Here is an 11,469-nt window from a genome sequence, read left to right on the forward strand (position 1 = left end):
TTGTTCTCTTTTTACTTATCAGTGTGACACATATGCTCTAAATATAAAATGTATTTTGTTGGAACAGTATAATATAAAGTGATCAGATCACACATCCAGTGCAGTCAAGGTCTTAAACACCAAAGGTACTAGAGGAGGGCAGGAAAAGCAAAATTAGATATATACAGTTTACAAACGATATAAGTGGGATCTTTCTGTCGGCATCCATTGATCCTGGTGAGGTCGTCTTTCCAGTTTTTTGAGAGGCTACACGTTGTGCTGACTGCTGCAAGCAACCCGACTGGCGTTTTCAGCATCTCTTGCACTCTGGGCTGGCTGTGGTCTTGGCTGGAACTTGCGAGACAGCTCCTCCAGGGCCATCAGCAGCTGCTGCTCCTCCTCTTTGGAGGCCCTGGTGGAGGCCAGGGGCAGGTGCGTGGACACCGGCTTCCGGTCTGTGTCAGGGTGGGAGAGGAGGAAGGTCAGCCTATGCTGCCGCAGTAAAGGGCCCATGACTACGGCTTTAATCTTGCTGTTGACTTTTGGTGATACATACATACTCAGCTGAACACACCGCTATTTGCTAAGCAATACTGTACACATATACCCTTTAACACATCTACATGTATGTATACATGACGAGCATCTTCTCCCACGGGTTAATATCACAGGGTAAGCAGCACAGCTGTGGTTTAAGGCATCGTGTTTTCTGAGCTAGAAGCGGATCACCATCTCTGTGCAGAAGGACAGAGGCCCCGCTCACCTTGGAAGAAGCAGCCGCTGGCATGATGGATGGCCTCCTTTGACACAGCCAGCCACACCACAGTATCTGCCCCCTGAGCCTCTGTCCGCAGCCTGCCCTTCATCTTCTCATAGAAATCAGGCATGGAGGATCGCACCGCTGAAGAGCAGACGCACGCACAATCAGAATCAGCAAACGTACATATACAACTGTGCTGCACAGTCATATACTGTACAGTCTCTGCAATGAGTTAAAACATGGGACAGATGAAGGATCCACCTGGAGTATCAGCCCAGCCTGGGTGCATGCAGGAGAAGTGGATCTCCTTGTGCTTAAAGGCCCACTGCTCCGAGAGGATCACCTGCTGTCTCTGGAAACAGAAAACTGTAGATATGAAACCTGCACACCTACACTCCTATATACACAAGGTCACTGACGGGTGTTGGAAATCGGGGCACACCCCCCCCCCAAAAAAAAAATAAATAAATAGGAGCACATTCCTTATCTTTCCTTATGAATCTATGTGTTGCTGAAGCCAATTCACTGAGCATGCACAGCGTGACGAGAAAACATATACCTAAGAAAGAGTGTAGTCCCAAATCAAACAAAATCATTTTATCATATGGATCAGTTATTTTTTTAGCTATGTTTAGTAGTGTAACTACTCTAAACAGTGTTAATCTTGTTTTAAATGTTACATTGTATCCTATCACGATATGACCATTTGTGTGTGTGCCCACTGCAATGTCACGATATATATGAAGGACAAAGTATTGCATGATCTAGTTCCTTTGCATGCCTACGAAGCAGCATTCTTTTATAGTCTCTCTGCTTGTTCCAGCATTGTTTATCAGTAGTGACATTACAGCAGTAAGGACACTTTTGCATTATAGATGGCAGTTTCATAGAAAGTGTCACCCAACAATGTTTTGTGTGTTTCAAATTATTAAGGTAAGTGTAAGAAATATGTTACAGTTCAGTGTTTTTCAAGATGTTGCTGGATGAGCAAGAACTTTTATTGTGATGTCACTGTCTTTCTTAAAGGGCAAATCCATGAAAATCTGCAACATACATGCTGATGAAACCATGTTTAGTGTTGAATGTATGTGAAATGCCACTCCAACGGCGTACCCTTACTTTGTTCTGGGCGTAAGCCATGGTGCCATCGAAGGTACCATTCTCGAACTGCAGGTCGCTCATGTTCAGCTTCTGGACAAGCATGCCCCCAGATGACACTATGATCTGGTGGGGGGGGGGGGGGGGGCAGCACAATTAGAAAATGCCAACTGGGAGCCTCCAGCTGCTCATGCACTACAGACCTGTGAGTGTTATTTTTAGTCCGCACTTTTATTGAAAGCCTCCAGCAGGTCAGTGGAAACAAAGCACTGCATTCAGCACATATCAATGAATGGTGATAAATGTGGCTGCTGTCCAGGCACTTAAGAGATACCATCACATAAAAATACTCTTATCCAAGGGGGGTGTAACAGAAAAAATAAATATATGGTTCGGTACAAACTTCGGTTTTGGGTTCATGGTTCAGTGCAATTTCAGTACAGCAAGGAAAACAAATTAATAACAAACATTATATGATAGTGACAAATATTATAATTGTATAACCATCCTGTCACGCCCGGCTCGTCCGATCCTCGTGTGTGCCACGCCCCCTGATTATCCACGTGTGCTTCCCTGATCTTGCCCAGCTGTGTCCGATTATTTTCGCCCAGGCTTGTCTATTTCAGTCCGTGTCTTGCCCTGGTTTCTTGTCCGTCATTGATGTTAGATGTATGTATCGTGCATCTGTCCTGCTCGTAGCCATCGTCCCCATAATAAATCCCCAGTTTACCCCGACTTTCAGCTACCTGCTTCATCCTTTCCTGCCTGCCTGCCCGTGCGCTCACCCGCTTTAACCGGCGACCCTGACACATACAGTGTTTGTCATTAGTGCATATTAAAGCTGTTATGGTATGTTAGGATGTTAGGATGTTTACGCGCTGCATATGAATGTTGTATGAATGTATAATGAATGTAATATGAAGGTGCAGTTAATGGAAAGCATTACTGAATAATATTGGGCCAGTCATCAGTATTTGGTGAGAAATACTTCTATTTTTTTTTCAAATTCAAAAACATCATTTGGGGCTTTCATGTTTAAAACTTTAAAAGTGCATCAGCCCTGCTCCTCAGCCACCAGGGAGCCCAGTGCACAGCACCACAGGCTTCCTGTAGAGGACGCATGATATATTCCATGTTCTTTAACTGAATTGTCCTTTGATCAATTGAGCGATGGGTGTCCATACGCACAAAGTTATCCCAAGGCATGTTTTAACCAGCCAGTTGACAAGATTGGGCCCTTCCAGCCCCTCCTCACCCCCCCAATTGAAGCAGGAGCCAGAGACCTATGCTGACACTGCATGCTGACATTTCTCAAGGACCATGATCTCTTCTTCCATTGACACGGGTCACATCTCAGACAAACACTCCATTCATTACCTCTAATGATCAGCAAGGAGGTGCTAGGAACCTATTCTAACCTGGGTTCCCACAGGAATCCTTACAGGATTGTTACGCACAAGAAAGAGAGTTTCACTGTTCCTTTCACAAGCTACCACTAAATAGTGTGTAATGGTGCTTCTCCCAATGTGAAATCATTACAGTGAACAGTACTAATAATCTTACAAGGCCAGGCCTCACTCACCACCCGTGGGTCATGTGATTTTGTCAATGCTGGGATAAGTGCTGTGGTCAGGATGTAGGTGCCTGAAAACAGCAAGGGGCAGGTAGTAAGGGCACTGGGTCAACTTGGATGTCAGCATCACTCAGCAAACAGCTGAATTAACATCCTAATCATAGATTTCACAGTAAAATATCCAGATGTACAAACAGGGACAAAGTATACAAATACAGAAAAAGTCATGTTTCTAGACCAGCAGTTCAACACTTTGTCTTCTCCTGGGACCTGAGTAGGAGTAACAGAAAGGGGGAAGTTTTCCCTTCTCACCCAGTGTGTTTGTGGCAAAGTTCTTCTCCAGCCCGTCCTCCTGAAGCTCCCTCTGGTTCACCATGCAGCCAGCATTGTTGATCTGGGAGCCACATCAGATTAATAACAACTAATGGAAGCAGTAAACAAAATACACCCAATCACTACTGCTGAGGATCTTACGCAAAGATTTTCATCAAAATTATTCAGCCGTCTTGGACAGAAGATTCCGTTCAGCATTTAAATGTTAACCAAAAAAAAAAAGAACTCGGCCTCAAATTTTGTCACAATATTGATATTTTGAACTTTTGTGAAGATTTGTGCAATACAAAAATACAGTCGTGTCAACTGTTGAAAATTAAAGCACTAACCAAATGTCTTTTTTAGATAGAAACACACTTTGTTTGCACAAAGAAATGCATAATTCATGCACCTTGGAGTTAGGGTTAGGGAAGTATGCAACAATTTTATTGAAGATACTGACTCATCCTTGGTACTGTAGTTAAATGGCGTCAAATTTTTGTAGTTCCATCAGGATACAATGGTGGCCGTGATGCATCAAATTGTGACACTGGTATCATTCTGAATAACGTATAATGGGCTAGTTAGCCATGCCCAGCCATGCTGAGAATTTCTGATGTGGCAAACAAACTCTGTAATATCCATGACACTGAGTCATATAAATATATCCTTGATTGAGACGCATACCACAAAACAGTAGCCAATGACAACTGAATAACTGAGTCTATACTATTTAAAGGGACACAACCAAAGATTTTGATTTATTACTTTACACTGTTACTATTATATGACATCACTGACTATTCTGAGTTTACAACCATTACATTTGGTTCGATGTGATGTCATTCATACTTTAAGTAACCATTACATTTGGTTCAATGTGATGTCATTCATACTTTAAGTAACCATTACATTTGGTTCGATGTGATGTCATTCATACTTTAAGTAACCATTACATTTGGTTCGATGTGATGTCATTCATACTTTACGTAACCATTACATTTGGTTCGGTGTGATGTCATTCATACTTTAAGTAACCATTACATTTGGTTCGATGTGATGTCATTCATGCTTTAAGTAACCATTACATTTGGTTCGGTGTGATGTCATTCATGCTTTAAGTAACCATTACATTTAGTTCCGTGTGATGTCATTCATACTTTAAGTAACCATTACATTTGGTTCGATGTGATGTCATTCATACTTTAAGTAACCATTACATTTGGTTCAGTGTGACATTATGGAGCAGAGGCAAAGACCCACCAGCACATGTAAGACGTTCTTCTGCATGAAGCTCTCCGCAAACTGCCACACCTGCCTGGGGCTGGAGATGTCCACCAGGTGAACATGGACATTCTGGATATACAGAGGAGGGGAGGAGAATGACTGTATATATCTGATAAATAAAGGATCTATTAATACTTCATTTTTCCATTTGTAGCAGTACATAGGAATACTATAGCTTTCACATTTCTCATCTTATTCTCCTATGAGGCCACACAGGTAAGCGTTAAGCTTGGGGGGAAAGCACAATGTCCGGCATTCAGCCAGAAACTGTGGAGTGGTTTTCAGGGTTACGGCCCTTTCTCAATGACCCGACAGTAATATTTTCAGTCTTACAGCTACAGGATTCAAACCGCTGACCTTCTGGTGACCTAATCGAGAGTCACACGTCACCCGGCTACAGTCTAGCAGAGTACAATCCACAGTAAATGAGATCCTCTAAAGATGGCACTTCAGGATAAGTTAACCCAATTTTGAAAACATTTATCAGTTAATTAACTGCAGGAAAAGAGAAAACAAAGACTGTCTATTTTTAGCCGGATTAATATTGAATATTAATTGTAACCAGGTCTATAAATGAAGAAAAAAAAAAATATTAATAAATGGGCTAAAAAATAATCCAAGAGGAATACTACAAAGCCTTTAAAATTAAGAAAAAGAACAATATATGAATGACATCTTGAGGTCCTCGCTATTTTCCCTTTTTCTTTACCTCATTTCCAGACTGCTGGATAATGTCCTGCTTTGCTTCCTCCGCTCTCTCCCTGTTTCTGCAAACCAGGTGTACAGTCCCCCCTACTCATAACGCAAAACATATAGCCATGGGAAGGCAGAGTCTGTTTGAACTATGAATACAGGCTGTGCATTATCATCATGGCCCAGACCCACACAGACATTCAACACCTTTAAATTCACTGCTAATCATTTAATGCTACAGGTTTCTAAAATCTACTCAAGACTAAGTTGTCATGCAACTGTCAAAAATAACCACCGGGCGAGCAATGTCAGAAAGTTCCTGAAGCAATGCAGTTAGGTCACTCCATTTCAAACAATGGCCTTCGCATCACCATTTTTCATTTTGATGAAATCTGGCATGTGACTGACTTTTTCCAGAGCTCAAAAATGTTTTTTATTTATTAAAAAAAATCCCCTGAAATATAGCGCCATTTCTACGCCCCAGGTAGCAAAAAAATATATATTTCATGAGCTATAATTGTTACAGTGACCCAACTCAGCTATTGCGCATTGGGGTGCTCAAAGCAGGGAACTCAAATTTAACCTCTATATAAATTAAAATTTCTTTTTTCAAGGTCCAAGAATTTTGACATTTTGGCAAAGTTAGAAGTTAAATTTGACCATACCATGAAAAAGTACTCTTTTTTTTCAGATTTCCAATGTTGTATTTTGGAATTATTGCCTCAAAATCAAAAATGGTGACGCAAAAACTTTCTTAGAAATTCGCTGAAGTAAAATGGAATGACCCAGCTATTATTTAAGATTAACTGGGTCAATTAAGGTCAATTAAGGGCAGTTAAGTTGTTAAATAAGCATATCTGGCCGGTTGCCATTACCTCTTCTGGCCACCTCACAGGCTGTGGCTTTGCCAATGCCGCTGTTGCCACCCGTGATCATGAAGGATCTACCGCTCATGTTCACGTCCAGATCCCCAGCAACGAAATGCTTGGCGGCAGCCTCATAGCCCGCCCTGCAGAAACACTCACATGCTGCTGATACCATGATGGAGCAAACGATTGACTAGTTCCACTCGCAACTAATGTTAGAGAGGACACAATGACCTCCCCAGAGTTCCAGACTGCGACCATTTATTGAGTGTGTGAGTTAAAATTAAAACATGGTCGCTTCTGTGCAAATGTATGATAATCATTTGGATGTTTTCCTCTGGCATGGGAGCAGCGTTAGTAAATCATGATTGAAAGTTGTTATTTCGTATGCTTGTGTGTTCCATAACAGTAACATTATATTATTATAAAATAATACATAGTATTATACAAACTGATTCCTACCATGGTTACTGTAACACAAGAATTTCCCCTTGGGGATTAACTACTATCCATCCATCCATTTTCCAAACCGCTTATCCTACCGGGTCACCCGGAGCCTATCCCAGAAGCAATGGGCATGGGAACAACCTAGGATGGGGGGGCAGCCCATCGCAGGGTACACTCACACACCATTCAATGACACATGCACACCTATGGGCAATTTAGTAACTCCAATTAGCCTCAGCATGTTTTTGGACTGTGGGGGGAAACCAGAGTACCCGGAGGAAACCCCATGACAACATGGGGAGAACGTGCAAACTCCACACACATGTGACCCAGGCGGAGACTCGAACCCAGGTCCAAGAGGTGTGAGGCAACAGTGCTAACCACTGCACCACCATGCCGCCCCGGATTAACTACTACCTGAACCTAAATGTCAATGTTAGAATAGAAACTACTTCTCCTTCCACCTGCATGTTTGCTCCAGATTAAAATCTACGGCCCCCCATAAATCAGAAAGGGTGGGGGGACAAGAAAGGTGCAGTTGGTTCAAGAAGGGTTCTGGTGTGAGAAAAGAGTCTCACGCATGGTGGCTCTACAGGGGTGTCTCGCTGTGTGACGTACATCACTGCTGTGGTAGCAATTTGCAAACTGCTGATCCATGGTGATAATGGAAAAGAGGCCAGTGGCAGGAATCGCAGTGGTAACTGCAGAAGCCTCAGGTATGTTTCGCAATTTTCATTATATTATTTATAATACAGTTAATATGATTTAGGGTGTTCCTTGGCTATGAGTCAAATTTTAAAATGTCTTTTATGTTTATTTTAAAAAGTACTCCTGGCAAAACAGTTTTACGATGTTTAGAGGTTACTCAACAAGATTAAAGTCTGCAATTGAAAATTATCAAAATATATTAAATTTCAGCCAATCTTTGTCAAAAACAGCAACAAAGAATATTTAGGCCTAACTGCATCGCTGCCAAAAAACATTTTTCACAAATAAGTCAAAACAAAACAAAGTGGAGTTTGTAATCAAAGATCAATAAACTAACACTAAGGTCGAATATTCAAGCTGGCTAAAGCTTAGTTTAGTCATCCACCATCTGTAATACTTGTTAATCTCTCGGGTCCTTCGTTCGGTTGTTAGCAAAAATGTGCTGAACATAATTTTTTTGCAGATTAGCATCAAGGGTGATTTCGACCATATTTCTTAATATCTGACTTTGTAGCTAAGCAACATGTGACCACCTAAAACTTCCAATGACTGCTACTGCTCATTATTGAAGAAACACCTGGATTCTCACGGTAGTTCTGGGAGTCTTGCCTGGGTCTCCATCGCAATGTCCTTGGCTGGTTTTTGGGGTCTCTGCCCTGAGTATATAAAACATTGTGGAGGCCATTTTGCTATGATCATGTGTTCTAGAAGGTTCGTCCAAAGAAATGATTGCCAGCCCAAAACTAATAGAGGCGGGAAAGTAATTGGACCCCAAAAAGACAGGGAATAATGGTATAGGCACCTAGGGGTGAGGAGTCTCAGCCCCGGAAGGGGAGGCACAATGATAGCAGCTGCTCCAGAAAGATGATGCTTGGGACGTCCCCTGTGATGAATATCCTGATAAGAGATACGAACAGTGCATAGATATCAATGTGATCCAGTAAGGGACACACTCCTGCAGGGTGTCCAGCCTTTGATGGACCATTTGTGGATACTGACGTTTAAATTCTACACAAGTGACTTCTGACTCCTGATTTGGCTCAGAAAGATTAACCACAACATGACCCAAGACATTAACGAGTATTACTGATGGTGGATGACTAAATGAGGCTTTCGCCATTCAAGTTGATTGAGCAACCTCTAATCATCTTTGAAAAGTCATCAAAAATTCATTAAATGTTTTCTTATATACAAAAAAAAATTATGGGTGAGAAGTAGCATTTTCAAATTTTCATTTTTAAGGACTGCCCTAATATATACACACACACACACACACACACACACACACACACACACAGGATTGTAACTATATCTTTGTGACTCTCCATTCATTTCTATGGGGAAAACTCTAATCACAACTGCAACCCAGCCCTAACCATCTTTTTCCTGAAAGCAAGAGGCACAAGCTAAACTGTAGACAGGAAGCCACTCCACTGCAGGGCACATACACACACAAACTTCACACACATCCAACCATCATACCATACATGCTAACTACTGCATGACGAAAATGAGTCTTAAAGCCTAGTTCATACTTCTTGTCCTGAATGAGAGATCTTGAAAGAGTAAATGAGTTGGTGAGTGAGTGTGTGAATGACACTCTGATAGGTTAATTCTAGGTCATGACTGAATGAGAGAGCTTTAAATCTACTGATGTACTATATAGCTTATCTATGCAGTGACTGCTATTGAATGCTGCTGTTGAATTTTACATGGTCACAATTTTAAATGATTTTAACCAAGGATTCTTAGCGTTAGACTTAGACTTAATGTTAGCCGACTATGTGATAAGCCGTTACGTTTGCATTTTTAAGAGACTATTTAGTTAAGTTAATAGCACTATTTAGCTATTAACTTAGCTATTAACTCAGTACTATTAATGTAGCACTATTTAGCTATTAACTAAGTAGCATTAATGTAGCACTATTTAGCTATTAACTTAGCACCATTTACTCTAAATAATAGGCTATTTCAAGTGTTTCAAGTGATGCCGCTAAAGGAGTTGGTGAATGACTGAGAAAGAATCATTTGAATGAGTCAAACGAAGTGGATCTCAAAAAAATAGTCATTTTGTCAACCTTTACTCTACACATAACAAATATATTTGCTCTACAGAACACAACAAAGCTATAAATAAAAAGAGGAATCAACTTAGTCCCAACACTGTGGAACTAATATTGTTAACAAAAAGGTTTGAGTGGTGAACCTGGTTACTTTGCACACCTTCACTGTCCCTGTTCACAACCACTTTCACTTCTCTTTTTCGTTTCAATGATTACTTAAACAGTGGAACAATAATACATACTAAATATATATATGTTTGTGTGTGTGTGTGTGAAAATTTTATAGCAAAATATGCATAATTTATTATAATAGCCTCATTGGGTGTATTATTTTATATTTATTATAGTGTGTGGCTCAGCCTCTGTGCCTGTGATCGGAAGGTTGCTGGTTTGAGTCCCGACTTTGGCAGAATAGTTATATGTCTGTGGCTCCTTGAGCAAGGCCCTTAAGCCCTAGCTCCATGGGCGTTGCTGTGGGTCACTGCCCTTTGCTGCCAAGCTTGCTCTCAGCTATGTATGTGTCTGTATATCATGGACAGCAAGATGAGGTGGGCAAAAGAGAATTTCCGGGGGTCAAAAGTGTAATTATTACTATTTAATATAATTATAAATTTAAGCAACATTTTTAGTGTTTCTAGTGGACTTTACTCAAAAAACATTTTCACAGAAAAGACATAAACCGACAGATTCAATACAAATCCAGCGCCTGCCAAATTAATGTCTGCTTCTATTTCACCACCAGGTGCCGCTACTGTGCACCCTGTTGTGAAGCTTGTAGTTACATACCGTTTTCCGATACGTTTGGAAAGGAAGCTTTGTTGCTTTAGAAAGCTTCGTTTGTACACCAATATACTTTCTACGAATGCTTACACCGAAATACATATTTGTGCTCCTTCAAAAATTAGCACAAAGCTTGCTAGACCCAAAATCTGGTCTGCACTCACCTACTGACATCTGCGCAATCAACTCACCCGTCACCTCCTATACATGATTCTACTGAACATTTCTAACATTGTACAGTAATGTTAAGTGGTTTTACTGAAGCACAGCACAAAGCCATTTAGTTTTGAGTTATCATACCACGTCCCTACTTATGCTGTCAAAAATCGTTCAGAAAAACGTATTCAGAGACAAATAAAACGGTACACACGCTGTGTGTTATTTTATCGCTGCTTTGTCCAATGAAATCAATTATAAAGTGTATTAATCAAATTAATGATATGGAAATTGTTGATTGGTATTTTTCTAAATACAGCATGAGTAACTTATATTGCAACCCACATACTGAACGATCCCGCAAAAACCAAACGTTCATTAAGTTCCTTTAAATCAGAGCTAGGTTAGTTTTTAACAACTCTTACTTTGTGTATTCTTGTAGTCCCTTTATGAACCACACTGTGTTCCTGTAGAATGACATATTTTACAGCTACTTGGTTCAACAGAACAAACCAGAAGGGTCTCTTGGATCTGAAAAGTCTCCGCTGAAAATGAGTCTCTCCTTTTCCGCGTTTCCCGGCCTGAACCGGTTGGATACAGTGATGCACGTGTCACGTGGGCGGGACGATCGTGACAGGCTGTCGGTTTTGTTCGATGGCTGTCAGACGATTTAGCAAAGTATACAACTAGGCGTAAATTAAGACAACGTACTCTCTGGCGAGTCTACCTATTCCACTGGTCGCGCAA

At 41.0% G+C, this 11,469-nt stretch overlaps 1 protein-coding gene across 6 annotated transcripts; it reads right to left on the bottom strand.

Annotated features, from left to right (window-relative positions):
* Nucleotides 1–36: 36 nt before the first annotated feature.
* dhrs12 (dehydrogenase/reductase (SDR family) member 12) lies at nt 37–11,469 on the bottom strand. 6 transcript variants are annotated; one of them, XM_048978012.1, is made up of 10 exons: nt 11,148–11,467; nt 6,578–6,711; nt 5,719–5,801; nt 4,986–5,078; nt 3,723–3,804; nt 3,420–3,481; nt 1,859–1,963; nt 1,001–1,091; nt 743–880; nt 37–434 (listed from the first exon to the last, which is right to left on the bottom strand). In XM_048978012.1, exons 1-10 carry the CDS (start codon nt 11,201–11,203, stop codon nt 247–249), a joined length of 1,032 nt encoding a protein of 343 aa, XP_048833969.1. In that variant the 5' UTR covers nt 11,204–11,467; the 3' UTR covers nt 37–246. The 6 variants fall into 6 exon arrangements, with proteins under 6 accessions (XP_048833969.1, XP_048833970.1, XP_048833971.1 ...); XM_048978013.1 differs by having other exon boundaries at nt 6,578–8,379; nt 8,526–11,464; XM_048978014.1 differs by lacking the exons at nt 5,719–5,801; nt 6,578–6,711 and having other exon boundaries at nt 11,148–11,465.

Source organism: Brienomyrus brachyistius, chromosome 16, assembly GCF_023856365.1.
Source record: "Brienomyrus brachyistius isolate T26 chromosome 16, BBRACH_0.4, whole genome shotgun sequence".
Classification (NCBI taxonomy): Eukaryota; Metazoa; Chordata; class Actinopteri; order Osteoglossiformes; family Mormyridae; genus Brienomyrus; species Brienomyrus brachyistius.

Bases quoted from the DNA above. Each gene is read 5' to 3' on its own strand.
- dhrs12 (XM_048978012.1), bottom strand. From the start codon at position 11,203: ATGTCATTCTACAGGAACACAGTGTGGTTCATAAAGGGACTACAAGAA. The intron at 5,802-6,577 runs GTAATGGCAACC...CGTTATGAGTAG, and splicing joins CTGTGAGGTGGCCAGAAGAG to GGGGGACTGTACACCTGGTT. The intron at 1,092-1,858 runs GTAAGGGTACGC...TTCTGTTTCCAG, and splicing joins TGGCTTACGCCCAGAACAAA to AGACAGCAGGTGATCCTCTC.